At 35.5% G+C, this 19,684-nt stretch overlaps 1 protein-coding gene and 1 long non-coding RNA gene across 3 annotated transcripts; both read right to left on the bottom strand.

The window, feature by feature from the left end:
* Window positions 1–1,380: 1,380 nt before the first annotated feature.
* On the bottom strand, window positions 1,381–3,378 carry LOC110862373 (macrophage mannose receptor 1). Its single transcript, XM_022111569.2, has 3 exons — window positions 3,052–3,378; window positions 2,475–2,972; window positions 1,381–2,080 (listed from the first exon to the last, which is right to left on the bottom strand). Exons 1-3 carry the CDS (start codon window positions 3,113–3,115, stop codon window positions 1,716–1,718), a joined length of 927 nt encoding a protein of 308 aa, XP_021967261.1. The 5' UTR covers window positions 3,116–3,378; the 3' UTR covers window positions 1,381–1,715.
* A 1,993-nt stretch (window positions 3,379–5,371) lies between these two features.
* Window positions 5,372–11,153, bottom strand: LOC110862399. Of its 2 annotated transcripts, none has more exons than XR_004833407.1 (6): window positions 11,072–11,153; window positions 9,993–10,078; window positions 9,708–9,787; window positions 9,453–9,523; window positions 6,831–7,004; window positions 5,372–5,533 (listed from the first exon to the last, which is right to left on the bottom strand). It is a non-coding gene; the product is annotated as an uncharacterized LOC110862399 (long non-coding RNA). The 2 variants fall into 2 exon arrangements; XR_004833406.1 differs by having other exon boundaries at window positions 5,372–5,504.
* Between the last annotated feature and the right edge of the window lie 8,531 nt (window positions 11,154–19,684).

Genomic DNA, 19,684 nt, shown 5'->3' with positions numbered 1-19,684 from the left:
TGTATCTCAACTTCCCTTCTTCCATATATATTTAAATTAAGTTTTTTAAACTGTTCATAATGTTGGATGTTTTCAAAATTAAGGATTTATTGCATCAAAAAATCAAGAATTTTTAGAGTCACAATGCTAGGAGGCTAGAATTTTGATTTATTTATTCAATGAGAAAGTATGTAATATTTACTCATTATTTTTGATCTATTTTATATTTAGTTTCTTATGGAAGATAAAATTCGAAACTCTAAGATCCTAACTTTTTAAGTCTAAAAATTTTTGATGTAATTAAACCCTCGTTTAGCAAAAAAACGCACTGAGGTGAACAGGTTTCAAAATTATCAAAATTTGAATCTGCATTTAGAAGAAAGGAAAACTGAAACAAATTTAAATTCAAAACCTGCATGCATTGGGACCTTAAACTTTTTGAAAAATCTTGACCTCCATACCTTCACAAATAACACGGTCATTTTTTGTTACAGTTTTGGCCTGGGATCCTCACGGTATGGAATTTGGGTTTTTAAAACATTTACCGGAGGTTATGATGCATCCAACTTTATCTGCGGAGGATACAACAGTGACCATGATCGAGTGCAGAAGAAATATGCACGAGCACAGGGTCGTTTTCGGAGTACCAGCTCCAGATGAAGATGCAAATGAGGAGGTGAATAATGAATGTTTGAATTAGTTGTCATGTTTTTAATTTTTTTGGAACAAACTCTGCTTTTTTGGGCAGAAACTTATTCGGTTTTATTGGAGTTTAACTTGAGCACGTGAAAACGTAACTGTTAGAAAATTAATGGTATATGTTAGTAACTCTACCCAAGCCAGAACTCGTGTCCAGAAAACAAACGTTCATAACTGATTATTTGTAATTCAGAAATTTACAAGGGTGTTACCTGAGCTAAAATTTTGTATGGAAATAATAAAATCCAAATATTGTGCAAATTTTATGATCGAAGTTTGAACAAGCTGAACGTGTCATATTTAATATTTTTGTTAGAAATTTATGTACGATATACATACCTATGTAAATAAATATTTATGAAAATGAATGAAAAAATGGGAAAAAAGCAAAAAAAAATGAACCAGTTGATTAATATGAATACCCCTTTGACTATTATCCTGAAATATAGATCTACATACATACATAGTTGTGATACGATTGTTACCGATGGAAGTATGTACTATGCAATTCTACCGTATGGTACATAACACTATAGTACCATGTATTCGCACCTTATTTGCATAAATCTCACTACGCCTATTTTCGGCGATATGGCTTTCAATTCTGAATAGACTATATATAAATATGTCTCTCGTGAATGCATCAAAATATGGAAATGAGGTGACTAGCACAAATAATTCCAACACAAATACATACATAGCTCTGTTTCTAACTTTGAACAAAATTGGGTCCATCTTTTCAGATTAAGTCCACATATTTTCATACAAGGTAAGGGTATCATTAGGAATTTCTGAAATTTACAATTGTTGAAAATTTATCATTTGGATATATTCGTATTCTATTCTAATGAAATTATATTCGACCGATTGAAGGGAGCAAAGTGATCTAAGTAATTTTTAATGTTGCCAGTAAATAATGTTAGCAACACACAGAATAATAGACACCACTTGGACCTTGTTTATTAATATTTATCATTCATTCTTGTGCGTGTCATCGTTAATTATATGTAATAGAGTACGCGCTTAGGATTATTTTATTAAGCTCGTTCCCAAATCCTGACGGCGGTATTTCTTGGTCGACTTTCCGCTCCAGAGTTTCGAAATCGCAAAGCCTCACGAGAAGTCCAAGTAGGAGCAATTGCACCTGCTTCTACATAATCCGAGTAGCCACTGGCTGGAACAGTAATTACATCAGGGGGATTAAACCCATTACCCGGGTGATAGGATAATTCTACTTGGACCAAATGGTTATCACTTTGTTCTTGAACGGTGCCAAAACTATCAGAAGTTCCTCCTTCCGCTCGGAAAAAGAGTCCTGCAAATTCCCCGGTAACATTTCTCCAAATCAAGTTTGGCCACAGCTCCTGAGGTGAAGGGCGGTCCGGTAGTTGAACACGTTCAACTACCAATAAAAATATAAAAATATAAAAGTATAAAAATCCAATTGGAACTATGCATAGGGAAAGTTTCGTCACAAGTTCAATAAAACTGTAAGCATACCTGTTCACCTTCATTCATTGGAATGATTAGTGAATGAAAATGAATTACTTATCATTTATTTGAGTAAAAATGATAGAAGGATTCTGTCATTCCAGTTGAATGATGTGAACGACCAGATTTTTTACTCATTTCATTTTTCACTCCATGCTCAATGAGATGCGAAGCCCGTTGAAGTGAAATGCAATGAATTGAAAAGAGTATGACTGAATGTAAATGAAAATCTTCAGTCATAAATCGGAAATGAATTTTGAATGAAAAATAAATTTTTGACCAGCTACATAACTGTAACATATTACCCGGATTATCTCGCAAGTTGAAGACAATATCTTGCAATTCTGGGACGGTTAACATCGGCTTCTTTTCGCAAACCACTACATTGCGTTTCGTGCAAGGAACATCTCTCCAAAGTCCATCATCCGTTGCGGTAATTACTCTCTGAGCTTTGGGACTTATTTGCATGCAACCATTTGCAGAGTCGTTTGTTGGGTATCCCACATCCCAATTGGTCATGGACATGTGGTCTCCATCCCTCCAGACGAAGGTCGTCTCATTGTAGCGATCTCCGTTGAGCCATACGCTGTCGAAAATGTCGCTCTCGTTAAATATCCAGTTTGTAATGAATTCCTGTTCAGTTGGGGATTTGATGGACACGATTTGTGGAATGTTGTAAGATCCAACGGCGAGATTAGCGCATGTTATCGCTGCATTTTCTCGGGTTAATAATTCATCGACTAGTTGCAGACATTTGCTGTCTTCAAATTGCGTCCAGGTCGCGTCCCCACATTCCACGGCATCTATTTTTTTAAATTAGAAAATTGGATTTTAGTACAAATAAGTTATAATTTTATGTTTTTTTGGTTGAAAGTATATTACCCGACGGTATTGCTGCCTGTATGGTGACTAATGTCACTACAACAAAACTCGAAAAGAACCCCATTTTAAGAGAGTTAGTTAAGGCTATTATCAGAAAAATTTCTCAAACTAGTATTGTACAAACTAAACGTTTAAACTGCTTTATATACAAAATGATAAGGTTTTTAATGCGTCAATCGTTTTTCAATTTTCGTCATTTTTCAGTATGTCGATAAGGTCTATTAAAATAACTGATCGTATAATTTGTCCTTGTTTCTGGACATCCTCTGAGTAACAGATAAAAACCCTCGTAGTAAAGACTTTGCACGGCCCGAGTCAATTTGAAAGAACTCTGTTCAACTGTTCTGACTCTGTCGTGATTCCGGACGTACCGACATAACAGTCCCACAAGCTTAAACGGTTGCAAAATATATAGCCGAATAACGTCACGTAATTGCGGCAGATAGCATACAAAAGGAAATTGGTCGCATCAAACTGGGCCACCAAACCACTTTCCAATTGCTCCAAAAACCTGTGAACGTCACATGAAACATCGGTGAACATTTTGTATTCCATCATAAACATGTTAAAATTTAATTTAATTGATTTTAATTATTAGCAAAAAGGTTTGACCGACCAGTTTGAAGCGATAAGCGATTTCCTTTATTATGTGTTTATCTGCCGCAATTATGTACGTGGCATAAGCCAAGGGCCTATTACTGAGAATTTAGAGTATGTATTTGTTATGCGGTTCTATAATCTCGGATAAATCAAGTCAATTTCTTTTGCTATTTATATGTCAATTTGCTCGTACTCTTGTAGTGCTCAGAATTTTGTAAATTAAGAATACAGTAGTTTTGGAGGCAAGTGCAATATGAATTTGTATATAAAAATACAAATAAAAATATACTAACTAATATTCTAACTTCCTTGTAATGAATTTTGGTAAACACTTTTACTGCTACTGGAAAATCTATGTTTACAAACCGTTCGGTAACAAACGAGTATGCATTTTTATTACCACCGTTCCAAGAGTTTGGGAACAAATTCGAACAATATTGTTGTATAAATTGTTTGCTAACATACATGAGAATAGTGTGTAAAATTTTCAGATTTGTCAGAGTAGCCATGCCAAAGAAACTTCCACTTGAGTAGAAAACCCCGTTTTCACGGTTTCCGGACTTAAATACTCCTCCCACTGAATCAGAATTTTTTTTGCTGAAAAAAATCATCATAAGGCAAACAACAATAGTAAACAATGCTCATTGTATTGAAAATGGACGTTCTGCACGATCAAAGGCTTGGAAATCCCCATCAAAAGGGATCCTCAACGTAAATCAAATGGGGAAAGGAATTTTAAAAAAATCGTAAAAAATATATAGTAGGTCAAAAGTCAAACTTTATTGCAGGTTTGGATGAAGGGATGATTTATGTATAAAACCTCACCTCAATGTAACAGTTTGTTATACAAAGAGAGGCCAAAATAGTTGGGAAGATTGGGCAGGTCACAAGGACAACTTTTTGTACAAGCACGTGGTAGTGGGGACAATCTCCGGTCGTGGGGTCATATCGTTGCTCCGAATTCAAAAAAAAGGTCACTTCCAACTCAGGCTAGTATATGAACAAAGTTTTAAAGCCATCAGTGAACATTCATGTTCCACCTATTTATGTATAGAAGGTTGCGATTCATCATGCCAAAGCTTCCTCGTATATGCCCTACAAAATGACCAGCTTTTCAGCGGAAATAAGGATGACACACCAATTCATAATTTTGCCAAGTGAACAAATGCCAGTTACGTCCTCGACATAAGCCTAGTACTCAGGACGAATGTTCACGCGGAATTTCATCGTGCTTAAATTCTGTTAAATTTTTCGCTGGAGAGAAATTCGTAAGCGGGCAGAAAATACCACTATTCCACGTATATTTCGCTCAATTTTCACAATAGGTACTCAGGTCATTTGAGCTGAAAAACAGGTTTCATTTTGCCCCATTTTAAATTAACCGCCTTGCCATTGAGTTGAAACTGAGATTTTGAGGTTGCTCCGCCCTCTTATTTTGAACTCAGAGGGCCGCGAGTCACTTTCCGCTCACATTTCACGTGAAAGAATTGCCTCGATTTAAAGGAAACTTTGAGCTTACATTGAGCGTAAACTGTTCGCGCGGAAAATTCCGCACAAGTTTCACGCGAAGACCTGAGTACCACTCGGGCTTAAATTGAGCAGAATTTCTGCAAAAGTCGTTTTCCGCGCGTAAAGTCCATCGTGAGTACTAAGCTATAAGTCAGAAGGTTTTTTTCGGTTTCGAGTACCTTAAACAGGGGCTTATGCAATATGTGTAAAGTTTGATGAAGATTTTTTTTACGAAGTCTGGTTTATTTTTTACTCATTTAACACACAAGTTTAACACACAAGTTTGTACATAAAAAACGTAAGAGCACTTTCAGGCCCTGCAAAAGCAGTTTAGAGTTTCCCCACTTTTAGAATAGGTGACGATTTCCATCAGCTATCGCCGGTAAAAAAGGTCATATTTTATTTTCTGCTGTTTTAGCTCAAAAACCTGCTCAGCAGGTCCGAACTATTCGATTAAGACAGTTTTTAAAATTTCCACGTCCTCCTCCGTCTAATGGTATGGGGGAAAGCACTACCTTTTTTGACAAAACTTGCCAACTTTCTCCCTCGATTGTGAAGCAACCAGTAGGCCCACGGCGGTCAAACTTCGCATGGACAATCCCCGGGGTATGCTTTTGGGTCATCCTGAAGCGCTAGGCCCTACCCGTACTCCTTGACCTCAAAATGACATGAGGTCAAGTTACAAAGTTGGCTCATCCATCACCATTTTTTAAATAGCTCGCATTTCAACAATCCCCGATAGATTGTCTTCATATTTGATAAAAACTGATCAGACTGACTTGTACTATCAGATTCGTTAAGGATTTTTAAATTTTTCCAAGGTCAACAAGTTTTTCGCACAAACGAAAAAGGTCACCAGGCAAAGTCTCACATAACCCCACAAGTGGGGTATCGTTGGAAAGGTCTTGGTGGGAGGATTCAGAATATATATACTTTATGGGGTCTGGGACCACCCCCAGATTTTATAGAGACCGATGAGTATCATTGAGTTTTGGTTTTCCGTGCATGCAGACGTTTACACAGGAGCAGATTGAGAGCTAACACAGCAGTGGATTGAGGAAAACTCAATAAAATTCCTCGCTCGCTATAAAATCTGGGGGTGATCCCAGACCTCATAAAGTATATATATTCTGAATCCTCCCACCAAGACCTTTCCAACGATACCCCACTTATGGGGTTATATGAGACTTTGCCTGGTGACCTTTTTCGTTTGCGCGAAAAACTTGTTGACCTTGGAAAAATTTAAAAATCCTTAACGAATCTGATAGTACAAGTCAGTCTGATCAGTTTTTATCAAATATGAAGAAAATCTATCGGTTATTGTTGAAATGCGAGCTATTTAAAAAATGGTGATGGATGAGCCAACTTTGTAACTTGACCTCATGTCATTTTGAGGTCAAGGAGTACGGGTAGGGCCTAGCGCTTCAGGATGACCCAAAAGCATACCCCGGGGATTGTCCATGCGAAGTTTGACCGCCGTGGGCCTACTGGTTGCTTCACAATCGAGGGAGAAAGTTGGCAAGTTTTGTCAAAAAAGGTAGTGCTTTCCCCCATACCATTAGACGGAGGGGGACGTGGAAATTTTAAAAACTGTCTAAATCGAATAGTTCGGACCCGCTGAGCAGGTTTTTGAGCTAAAACAGCAGAAAATAAAATATGATCTTTTTTACCGGCGATAGCTGATGGAAATCGTCAGGTACATCCCGAAGACTTGCAGGCATTCTCGAATTTCGGAGTGGGATATTGATTCACGCATCCGGCCCGAGTCAAAAATTGTCCAAACTTGCATGTAATTACAAGTCCATTCGATTCTCTGCAAATATTATTCATCTGCTCGCAGAAACCTAGGATAGTCCCACACAAATCGAATTTTAGGTACATACATTCTTAAAAATATTTAATATATGAAGAGTATGTAGATGCATGACAAATTTTGTATTTACGTGGCGTAACATGTGTGTTTTGATTTTATATTGTGACTAGCAACGTTCCCTTTTTGTGTACATATCAATATATTCCAGTTGCACTCTTGAAAAATGTTCATCTCGCCGTGCGTTTTTTGCAATATGAAAATTTTAATGTAGTTAAAAAAATCGATAATTCTTAGATTTACAAAGTTAGGAGGTTAGAACTTCGATTTTTGTCTTCCATGAGAAAATAAGTATAAAATTGAATAAACATAATCAGTAAGTTTAAATATTTTCTGATAGGAGATAAGATTCGAAGTTCTAACCTCCTGAATAATTGTGGAAACCTAAAAATTATCGATTTTATCGATCAATAAATTTATTGATTATCAATCGATCAATATCAATCGATCGATTGATTATCAATCAATAAAATCTGCACATCATTTAAAAAAACCGCGGCGATGAATACATAGGTTTAAAAATCGGTATTTGAACACTTTAAATAAATTTGATTAAAATTTACTCGATCTTGAGTAAAACCGCCATTAACCACTTCAACCCTAGGAGACGAGTTTTTTCATACCTTTCACCCCTAGTAACCGGGAATTTTTACCTCCCTTGACCCTGAAATTTTTATCTACTGCATGACGTTAATTCCTGGGCCATGAATTAAAAAATGGTGTTCCCACCGGAATTATTCTGGACACTTTTTTGTGGAAATTGGTATGAATAACCTTTCAAGAAGGTATTTTGAGTTGTAGTTTGCATTTTTGAGTTGTGGCGAACCACCAATGTTTATAGCCGAAAATAGCCAACACGCCGAATTTTAAAAATGATTGTAATTGCATGAAAAGTTAAACAAGCATAGAGTAATACTTGCATAATAGTACGTAAACTCGCAAATATTGATTATAGCGCATAAAGCGCCTTAGGAGCCGATTTTGGGCGGGAAAACCAAAAATCCTTACAATGACTTTAAATAGACAGCAATGACAATGAATAATTATCCCGTGAGAGGAAATTGCTCGAACATAGACTATGGCGCATCTGGTGAATAGAAATCAATTTTAAGCGGGAAAATTAAATTCTACTAATTCCTGGCAATCTCTCAATTTTTAATTTTCCCGCCCAAAAGATATTTCAGCGGCACCCGGTACGTAATCATTAATTTTGACGTAGTTTACCCTACCGGCAAGATTATTTGTGGTATATAATTAAATCCATGCAATGATGCAATTCATCAAACTTTTAGTTTTCTCGCCCAAAACGCCCATTTGTGCTACATGCGAGCAAAACAATTTCTCTAATCTTATCGTAAAGCGTTGTTGAAATAAATCGGTGTCGAAATTTCCTTGCAAAAAACAGTTTTCACAACTCGGCGTCTTGGCTAGATATAGCCACTTGGCTATAAATTTATTTTGCATCCATTTCTAATATTATTTCCTAAGAGACAATTTATCTTCCCACCTAAAGGGCGGGTTGTTGACTCATAACTCTTGCTTTGCTTTGCTTGGAGAGGCAATGACCTAATTTTTTTCCGGATACGACACATAGTCGTAGGCCGGTGTGAACGGAAAATACGCCACATAGTCGTATCCGTTGTCAAGGGTCAATACGACACATCGTCGTATTCCGGTGCCAAGGGAACTTACGCCACATGGTCGTATTCGGTGTAAAGGTCAAATACGCCACATAGTAGTTATAGGGGCGAAGTACAACTATTGTGGAAAAGTTACCCCATGAAAGTTCAAATTTATCCAACTTTGAAAGATTTTTGCTCAACATTGAGTAAATTTTACCTTTGTCAGGGTAAGTTTTACGCAATAGTTGTGCTAGTGGAAATTTTACTCAACTTTATTTCCAGTGAATACATATATGGAAGTAGGGAAAGTTGAGCCACAACAATTCAACCTCAAAGCCAGCATGCTATGCCACCTTAAGTAAACGATGCATACTAATTACGTCTATAATTACCCTTACTCTAGATTATTTAGTACGAAATCTTTTAGTATTTATGTGTAGTGTGCTTATCATAAAATTCAGATGGCCATTGTCTCAAAGGGGGTAACATTAATTATTATCTATTAAAAGTTTTCGTACTCGAAATCCTTTAAATGATATGTACAAACCCTGCCTGAATGGCTACCGATAAAAAATAGAGCAAAGTTGTTGACCCACACATTTCCAAGCTAAAATCCTCACCAGTTTACATACATACTTTAGTCGACAAAATTTCCAATTCAAAAGGTTGATGTTTGATGAAATGACAGTATTCACTTTACCACCGTTTTTTATTAAGTGTATAAGAGACCTTACCAAATATTGAATGTACCTACATGCAGCGGAATTATTAATCGGTTATAAGATATCTATAATTTTCACCTGGTGGAACGGCGCGATTCTGCCAATATGGGAATAATGGAGGTGTCGCCATCGATGTGGACAATGGAGAACTAAAATAATTATTTAATTAACTGGAAGTGGAACTTATTATGAGTACATAAGGGTACTTTGGAACAATGTTTTAGCACGGATATTAATCTCAAATTAATTCACACCCCAGGGTAACACTTGTTCCAAGTTTTTTTTAACTGTGCATATTAAGTATCTATGTAACTAGACGACAATTGTACTTACCATCCGCCGTAAATAATAAAGGGCCAATTCTGTTGGCGAGGGGCCCGATTCGTCCCGCTCGCTTTTGACATAGACTGGGACTAAAAGGGCCCACAAAAATACTTTTAAAAACCGTATCCATGATATTTACGTTCTTTTTTTTAAATACTGACAGAAATATTCAAATAGTCTAAATTTATTTATATGTCGGAAAGCTTAGAAATATATTAAGTAATTAAGTAGCAAGGAGGCCACTCATTTATTTAATAAAGACATATCCGTCTTCTTATAACCACCCCAACGTACCACTAGCACCTCGTTGTCGGCCCCCTGCTGGCAAGGTGTAGATGAGTTGAGGTGCAATTTTACAAGAATCCCGCGGCTAAAATCAGCTGAAAATTTTCAAAAATCAAGTTTAAATGAGTTTTCCATTTTCATGACAAATTACACATGGGCAGTTCATTAATTATGTAACGCAAAGATAGACTTTTTTTCAGACCCTTCGCGTGTCACAGTAGGGTTATGTATGCAGTAATCCTAACCTGCGGAGTTTTTTGCTATAATTTCTGAGTTTTTTAAATTACAAATTTGGACAAGACGGCTGAGTTTAATTTTCTAAAATTTTCTAATGCCAGAAATTATTTTTTAATACTTAATTACTGATTTTAGCCTACCTACGTTCGTTTGAGTGACGTAATGCAGGACCTTGAGCCCCCCATCAAATCTGATCTAAGGACCCTCCCCCCCTCTTTAGCGTTAAACAATTTATTAACCGCCCCCAAACAGATAATTTATTACAAATATATATGTATGTAAATACATACACCTTTTAGTAAGTAAACTGGGAAAAATTATGACATTATTCCCAGGGTATTCCGACCTGGGTTTTAATGGGTTGGGTTTTATTGGGTTTTAATTGAGTTTTACCTTAAAACTACATTCTAAAAGTTAAATACATCTCCTATACGTTAGAAGACGTTATCTCAATTCATTCTAAAGCAGTTTATTTCATTACTATTCTAATATATGAAAATTCGGAACAATAATTGACTCCATCCTTTAGCATCACAGATTTCAAGTGTTATAAAACAAAAATAATGTCCGAATAGATACAAATTCCTAATTATTTTTGTTAAGTTATTACTTAAAACTAATAAAACCCATTTAAACCCAATAAAACCCATTAAAACCCATTAAAACCCAAATAAAACCCAATTAACATGGTAAAACCCATTAAAACCCATGGGTTTTATAATTTTTGATTAAAACCCTGGGTTTTTCCGAACCCTGATTATTCCATTTGTAATTATTATTATTTTGTAATAGGTGTGATTAATTTGAACGCTGCGAAACAATTTACATAAAAATAGCAAATATGTGCTCACCAGGGCAAGATTTCCTTTTTTGCTCTGCATAATAATTCCTTGATAAATATGTAGCACTTGATTTCGTTCTCGCTAACGAGTAACTAACGAGTGATGAAATATTGGTAGCTGCTCATTCCTTTTATACATACATATTTGCTAAAAAGTTGACTTGTACGTATAAAATTTTTAGCGCAGACATATGTACTGTATCAGTACATACAGGTATTTTATTTACATATGTAGGTGATCGGGATTAGTTTTAATTTACCGTCATCTTCCGAATTAATATAGTGTTCAGGTTGTAGGAAAAACATCGAGTTGCACTTTTTTTAATAATGTCGTGAAGATCAGGGTCACCCAATTCTTTGGCCCGTCTTGCATACCACTTTGTTGGGCCAGTTTTATAAGTAATACTTATTAAGTATACTAAAATTATCAAAAGTTGTGTGCTCACTGCATTTTTTTAAAATAAATAATTGCAAATTTAAAATATTTGATTGCTAAATAAAAAAAGTTCATTCTTTAAGTGCGTACTTGTAGAGGGGGCTGAGAAAGAAAACGCTTCGTAAATTAGGGGAATTTAATTCTTTAATTTTTTAATTTTGGGGCATATTGTTGTTTCCTCTACGCATGCAAACATGCATCTCTTTCACCTTAGGATTTTGAGATATTTTCTGTTGAGCATGGCATACAAATTTAATTTATGACCGATTAACACTACCTTAATATTTCAATCTCATGCTCTTTAAAGAGCATATGTATATGGCGAGACCTCCATCAAATAGTTACAAATTTTAGTTGGGATTTTCAAAATTTGTGTCGCGTGTGTGATGAGGGCCTTTATATCTTGTATTTTTTATGCGACACAGCAATATTGCCTTCTTCATGAGGAGCACTGTGTGTCAAAATGTGTAACGATTTTATGTAGATTTACTATCCTGTCTTGAAATATACATACATTGGCGTAAAATATGGCAAATTCAATTCTATACTAATCCTTCGGCCTGGAGGGTAATTTTAACAGCTTAAAATATGCACAGTACAATGCGTTCTTATAAAATGCGGCGTGACTGTAGCTTGTTTAATTAATTTTTTCCCAAAGATAAAATCTGTGCATAGGGTTTTTACGTGAATTTTCATATTTTATGACTGATTGGACATTTAGCATATTTCTCAAGTTTTCAAAAATTTTAGAAATGGCTGGTTCCCATTTATCCTCATTTGCAGCATGGGAGTGGGATGAGACAAACCGATGCCAAATATTGCTGCTAAAATTGTTTTAGCGATCTGAAACAATTTAAACTCAATTATATAATTATCTACATGGACAAAAAATTTTCATTTTTTTGTACATAATTTTAAGCGTATGTATTACCGTACCAACATTCTGTACGGTAATATGTACATTTTCTAAACAAAATTTGATAATCAAAACATTTACTCTCAGATACCGTCGTCAGGGAGGAAATTTCACTCTTCCGAAGGAAAAAAAGCTAATGGGCGTATTAAATTCGAGCAAAAATTTGGTGACCCACAATTTGTAGGCCATAAGTATGCGAATACGTAGCAAACAAATATGTAAATACGTATGTGACATAATGTATGTACTTGACAGAGGTAGAGATACACCGTTAGAAATCTGGTATAGCAAGGCAGACGTTGATTTCTTGATATTAGAGTTGTTACCGCTTGATATTAAAATTATACCGGTACGTACGAATCTCCCCGGAAATGATTAAACTTTAAGCTATTATTAAGTGGTACTACATACATACCATTTAAAATGAGTCACGCATATGTATACATATATGAATACGGCTAGGTATTATTTTATTATTGGATTTCTAAGCGTGTGCAGACAAACATAAACTTTTTTGTGAGGGTCTGATTATTCTAAGACTGGTTTGTAAGGTACCTCAAATACATAGTAAACTAGGCTGATGTGATTAAATCCATTGATTGGGACCAGAGCTGGCCAAATTACTTGGAAGTCAAATTACAAATTACAATTACAATCACAACATTTCTTCAATTACAATTACAAATTACAATTACTCAGGCAAACTCAATTACTAATTACAAATTACAATTACTTCTCTAAAAAAATTTCGCTTCAATAACAATTACAAATTACAAATTACGTAATTGAATTACATTACAAATTACAATTACATTTGAGATTTTTTAATGAATATTCATCATTTAATAGTCAAATAATTTCAATACTTGTCTACTATTAACAAAACAAGGTAAATGCATTTACAACAAAATTTCCACCTAGAAAAAATAATTTTCAACAGCAAATTTTGCAAGTACGACCATTTATCAGTATGTACATTGTTCAAAGTGAACAAGTATTGAAATTATTTGAATATTGCATGATGAATGTTCATTTTAAAAAATCTCAATTTTAATTAGTAATTTGTCTTATAACTCAATTGCGTAATTAGTAGCATTTACACACTTAATTTTCATGCATAAGGCCCTTATGCATGAAAATACACCCTATAATGAATTCTGATGTAAATAAAAAATTTGCGAATGCGAAAGAATGTTTATTTTAATTCAAAAAGTGAAAGGCAGGGAAATGTTCACGTATGAAAGTACGGCAAATTTAAGAAAAACGTTGAATTTTGATTTGTTCAACTCATGATAGATGGTGATTTAGTAATTGTAATTGAAGAAGTAATTGAATTACAATTACACCATGTTGAAATGTGCAATTACAAATTACAAATTATCAATTACATTTAGTTCAATTACAAATTACAATTACAATTATGTACATTTTTTGAATTAAGTAATTGAAATTACAAATTACAAATTACAAATTTGTAATTTGTAATTGTAATTGTAATTGTCAATTACTAATTTGGCCAGGTCTGATTGGGACTAGACTTGAGCATCATTTCGCTGCCCGACAAAAATTTACTAAATTTGTGCACCCGAGGGGGGGAAAATGCACAGTAAATTTGGAAAAGCAAAATTTGCCAGCCTTTTCTAGCCGTGTTTTTTCCTCCTTTATATTCAAATATCTTTGCCAAACCTGCGGATTGGCAGATAGCGTCGTTTGCATATTTCATAATAATTATATTTGTGATTGATTGACACCGGTTTGGTCTAAATCTGTGAGCATACGTTGGGAGCAGGCCCGAAGCTACCTAAGGGTTGGCAAACAGGGCAATTGCCCTGTGCGCCGGCTGGCCAAAGAACTTTATAAAGATTGGGTTTCTATAGTGTATGTAATAGTAATAATAATAATGTCCTCAATAAATGTCGTTATATTAAGGCTGCACCCATCCGAATTGACAAGTGTGTAATTAAGTTTAATTGTCAATGCTGACGAGTTTATAGAACAAATACCAATCGACCGATTTAATCATATTAAGCTCGTTGAGTGCTTATAAATTGTACTAAAACCGGTCTCACAATACTTAGCTAGACCTTAAAAACAGCAGACGTTTGTCTGAATCTCTACACTCTTAAAAATAAATGTTATCTCATTTGCAAAGTAAATTCACTCTGAATTCTAAGTATACTAAATATACTTTACAAAATGCAGGGTAACGTTAACTTAACAACGAGCATAGTTTATTCTGGATTTTGCACAGTTTCAGTGCCGCGACAAAGGTGGATTTGACTGGATAATGGTTTCCAGGCCGTACGGCCCGAAGGGCCGTACTGGGCCTAACCATACGCTAGATAAAATGGGGTTTTATGATAAAACTGTTGAAATCATTAAGTTTTGATGAAATTGTTAAGCTACTTAATTTATGCTACTTTCAATTGCATAGTGAGTTGATCTGAATCCATTCTAACCCTCTAGTTATTACAAATTCAAACTTTTTCTTAGACATTTAAGTCGTTTTACGTAGGGTTTGTTTTTCCATTCAAAACTCATTTTACCAGAAAAGGAGGGAAACAGTGATGAAGGTGGGAAAAAAGGCCAAGTGATGTGCAACCTCACATGCCTCTCGAAGAATAAAGTGAGGCCTAAGACCTCGCATTCCCTGAAAGCTGAAGGTCTTGACCTCACAATTTAAGCATAGGCCTCGGAAGCTATGGGCCTAAGTTCGATCAGCCTCTCCGTTTAGAAGTGAGGCCAACGACCTCACACGGCCTCACATCCGAAATCTTACGCCTTAGCTAGGCCGGTTTCGGCTTCTCTAGTTTCAAAATATAGGCCTCAGACCTCACTTACCTCGACGTCAAAATGTTTAAAAAGGCCGAGGCCTCAGGCCACAAAAACCCGAGGCTTCCCATCACTGTTTAGGCCAATGTATTTAGTCCTTGAAGAATCCATATTTTCCTACCTCAAATTTGGATCTTGGTGAATTCCGCCTAGTTTAACCTGATATCTTAATTTTAGCGTGTTTTTACTATTTTGTTACTTATGTATACTAAATCAAGTATGAACTTCGATTTTTAGAAATGTTAATTTTTGAAGATGTTTAAAATGTCAAACTCAAGCCGGTATTCTTTTAGTGAAGCAAATTCCTAGCAGAAAAAAAAGTATTAAAAATTGATCGGCCTGAGGTAGTTATCTCGGATTTTGACCTGACTAATTTTAAATTGTTCACGCTCAGAAATAAGCGGAACTACATTTTTGCGTTTTCCAGAATGCGAGTTTTCGCTTGTGGGGGAATTTTAAATAAAATTTCAGCCAAAATCAGCAGTTTTCAAGAGGCTCGAACTTTTCTAGTCGTTTCAAAATAGTTTTAGCTTTCAATGTTTTTTTGCATTTTTCTTAGGTGAGGCGAAAGCCGGAAAGCTGGGCCCCACGCAAAAAGCAAAAATGAATATACTCGATTGGGGCCCGGCGAAGCCTGAGTATGCGAATCCACTGACCACTGAAAAGGTCCCATAAATCTCACTCAGAAACGATGCATCGGAGCGAAAAATAAAAAGAGGCAAAATAGTTAGAGAATTCCGAAACCCAAGGTCACAAAATTTCGAAATTTGAAATTTTTTGGTTTTTCCATTACAAATCGAAGTTTGAAAACTTCAGAGGGCTGAAGTCAACGTAAAATTTAAACTTTCTTATTAGACATAGGAGTTTTTTGTATTGCTCATATTGAGATCTTGCTTTTTTATATTACACTTATTTGCGTAAGAAGCTAATTGACTGATTAAAATAGTAATTTTAAATGTTGTATAATTATTGAGTGCTAAACAAATACAAGGTGTAAAGATATCACACTAAGTGCAAGACCAGGGGTCTAGGGGTTATGGGGATGGGCTTGTGGATCGAGGCGACGTGGGTTCGATTCTCCTCAGTTTGTAACTTTTTGCAGTATTTTATTTGATTCTTACCCATTGTTTATGATGTAAGTCACTTACATTAAGGGACGTGATTGTGATTTGATATCCACACCCCCTCGCCGCGACCGGGGTTGTGACCAATATTCAAATTAACTTTTTCTTCTTAGTACTTTGTTCGCATGGGTAATGTATGACAGGCAATCCGTTCAGAAGTGACTTATCTCAAGGGGTGTGGCCAGGGGGTGTGGCCAAAGATAAAATGCTTACACTAACCTAAATTTAGAATGGCTAAATATTTTTGAAATCTGCTTGCGGGAATATTAAGCTATAGGTCAATATAACTTAAGAGCCACACCCACTTCCCGCCATGGGGGTGTGGATTTGGGGCAAAATGAGAAAACACTTCTAGCGTATCAATTTGAATAGATTTTTAAAGCTGAATACGAAGTTGATTCCCGTTTTTACCTGCAACGCCTCATTTACCTTTTACACTTCTTCGTGTCCGTCCCTCTGCCTATTGGTCCGATAATTCGTGAACGCAAAAACAAATAGACTTGAAACTTTGGACGTAGGTTCCTTAGGTGAATGGGTGGATCTGATTAAAAACTGGGCCATGTAGATCACAAGGTCACAGGCCCTGATTAAATTAGAACATCCTGTTAGGACTCAAATCGCCAGTGTTTCCAAAGAACGATCCAATGGAATAAGTTATTTCACCAACGAGGTAAAAGGTCTTATATGACTTAAATATGTTCAACGTGCCAATTTTAACAAATTTTGAACACATAACACGTTAATGGCCGAATAGTGTTTCTCACGGGTTCGGGTCCTTACTTCGGGTTTCGGGTTCGGGTCCTTACTTCGGGTTTCGGGTTCGGGTTCTGCTTCGGATACGAAATTTAAGAACCCGAAACTTTCGGGTTCGGGATCGGGTCCGAAAAATGTCATGTCAAAATTTCGGGTTCGGGTCGGGTTCGGGTACGGATTAAGAACCCGAAACCCGAATCAAACTTTTTTGGATCGATATCACAAAAAGATATTAGAAAAATTGTTGAACTACATGTGCTTCAGCGGTTGCAATACTAAAGTAAGTAATTCCAGTTTCTAGTTGTCTTAAATTCGTTTAATTTCAATGGTTTCCAAAAAGGTAAACGATTTACAAGAGTCTGATTCAATTAGTGTTATGGTGCGAACTATAAAAGAAATCGAATTTTTATCCTAATTTTGCTATGCAATTACCTGAATTATACCTAATTACATAAGTAATAATATTGGAAACGTCAAACTGGAAACAATTATCCAATTTCGGACTGACTTTCAAATTTCTAAAGGTCTCGGAAAGCCACTCTGGGGCAGTTTTTGAAATATTATAAATATTGTTGATTTTTAAGCTTTTAAATAATTTTTAAGTACAAATTCAGCCCATGCCTTAAAATTAAAAATATTTTCGGGTTTTCGGGTTCGGGTTTCGGATTTGAACCGCCAGTTCGGGTTCGGGTTCGGGTCCCTGCAAACGGGTACGGGTTCTTCGGGTTCGGGTTGCCCTCGGGTTTCGGATCAGTGGTACCGGGTTCGGGTTAGGGTTTCGGATTTGCAAGAACCCGACCCGTGAGAAGCACTATGGCCGAATTTCGAAAACACGTCAGACATGTCAATTTTAACAGATTTTCCACGGACAGGGGTATAATAATGTACAAAAATTAAAAAATTGCAACCCGCAATCTGAAATAGTCCCCGACTGCTTCTAATGAAAAATTAAGAACTAAAACTGCAAGAAATTTTAACTGAAAGGAGGGTCGTCCGTTCAGGTATTCCGACCCAGGGTTTTACTGGGTTTTACTGGGTCGTAAATTAATAAAACCCAACGGGTTTTACTATGTTATGGGTTTTTACTCGGGGTTTACTTGGTTTGATCTCAAATTCAATTAGATAAATCGATATAATCAATTTGTAGGTTTTTACTTAACTCGAATTAAGTCCTCTGATTAATATTCCTTGAGTTTCAATATTCATTTCGGAATTTTATTTATGATCTAAAAATCACAATTAACCGACACAATATTAATAGGAAGCTGAAATTTGGCATACTGGTATAGATCTGCAAAATACATACTTATGCAGTCAGACGTTACAATTTGGCAACTTGCAGGGCCGCTTTGAACAATACTTATCAAACAAGGATTTTTAATTTTAGTATAAAAATCAGTTTGTAACAAATAAATGTTACTCTACTACAATACTGATTTTTTTAAACACAAAATCGAGCAATAATTTGATATTGAGGTTGCAACTATTTCCTAATTGAAATTTGAAAATTTTACATTGAAACGACCTTATGGAGTTACCCACAAACTTTTCATCAAATAAATTCAATTTGGTACACATATTCATGTAAAATATTAGCATTTAAAAACTACAAAATAAATTATTTTCGCAAAAAAACACTCTTAGGTGAGCCGATGTGGCGCGAATAAAAAAATAAAACAAGAAATTGATTAGTTCTTTAGCATGTCAAGGATTGGATGACATGTGGATAATTTACATGTACAATAATAATTGTGGTATTTACATTATTCACATTTCCTCACCGTGGGCCCATAAAGCTAGACAAATTTCTGGTTACTTTACCCTAAAAATTACGGGAATACGGTTATTAAAAATAGTGATCATTTAGTGCGGATTTGGTAGCATATCACGAATACTAAAGTTTATCCGAAATGACAAGTTATATGTATTGGGAGGAATTGGATCATTACGACCTGCGAATGACAGAGTGAATGCAAAAAATCTCTACACATTCCATTGAATATGTACATTAGATTCGTAAAATAATGTTCAAACAATTCGCACGTCTCAAAACTCATCGAATCGAATAAGTACTTTAATTTGATATATAATTTTGTAATGTTGGGCCCACGGTGGGGAAGTGTGAATAATGTAAATACCACAATTATTATTGTACATGTAAATTATCCACATGTCATCCAATCCTTGAAATGCTAAAGAACTAATCAATTTCTTGTTTTATTTTTTTATTCGCGCCACATCGGCTCACCTAAGAGTGTTTTTTTGCGAAAATAATTTATTAATGATGCAGACATAGCACGAAAATTTCAATTCTTAGAAGTTTTTAGAAATGAATTTTAATAACTAGAAGGGAGTAGATAATTCTGAGCAAGACTTGTGCTTAATTTTTGAAATCGGGTCAAAATCCGAAAAGTGTATATAATAAACTTAATAATTCCGCCACAGACGAAAATACAACACACATTCTAGAAACCGCAAAAATATTGGTCCGTTTATTTTGATGCTTCAACAACAAAAATTAGCCCGGCCGAAATAGGAGATAATCAACTTACATCTCTGCTC

The sequence above is a fragment of the Folsomia candida genome, unplaced genomic scaffold, assembly GCF_002217175.1.
Source record: "Folsomia candida strain VU population unplaced genomic scaffold, ASM221717v1 Fcan01_Sc055, whole genome shotgun sequence".
NCBI classification, from domain to species: Eukaryota; Metazoa; Arthropoda; class Collembola; order Entomobryomorpha; family Isotomidae; genus Folsomia; species Folsomia candida.
The sequence above is the reverse complement of the archived record's forward strand: the minus strand, read 5'-3'. Positions and strand labels throughout refer to the sequence as shown.

Excerpts from the sequence above, each read along its gene's own strand:
- LOC110862373 (XM_022111569.2), bottom strand. The coding sequence starts at position 3,115 with ATGGGGTTCTTTTCGAGTTTTGTTGTAGTGACATTAGTCACCATACAG. Across the intron at positions 2,973-3,051 it reads ACAGGCAGCAATACCGTCGG|ATGCCGTGGAATGTGGGGAC; the intron begins GTAATATACTTT and ends TTAAAAAAATAG. Across the intron at positions 2,081-2,474 it reads CAACTTGCGAGATAATCCGG|TTGAACGTGTTCAACTACCG; the intron begins GTAATATGTTAC and ends TTTTATTGGTAG.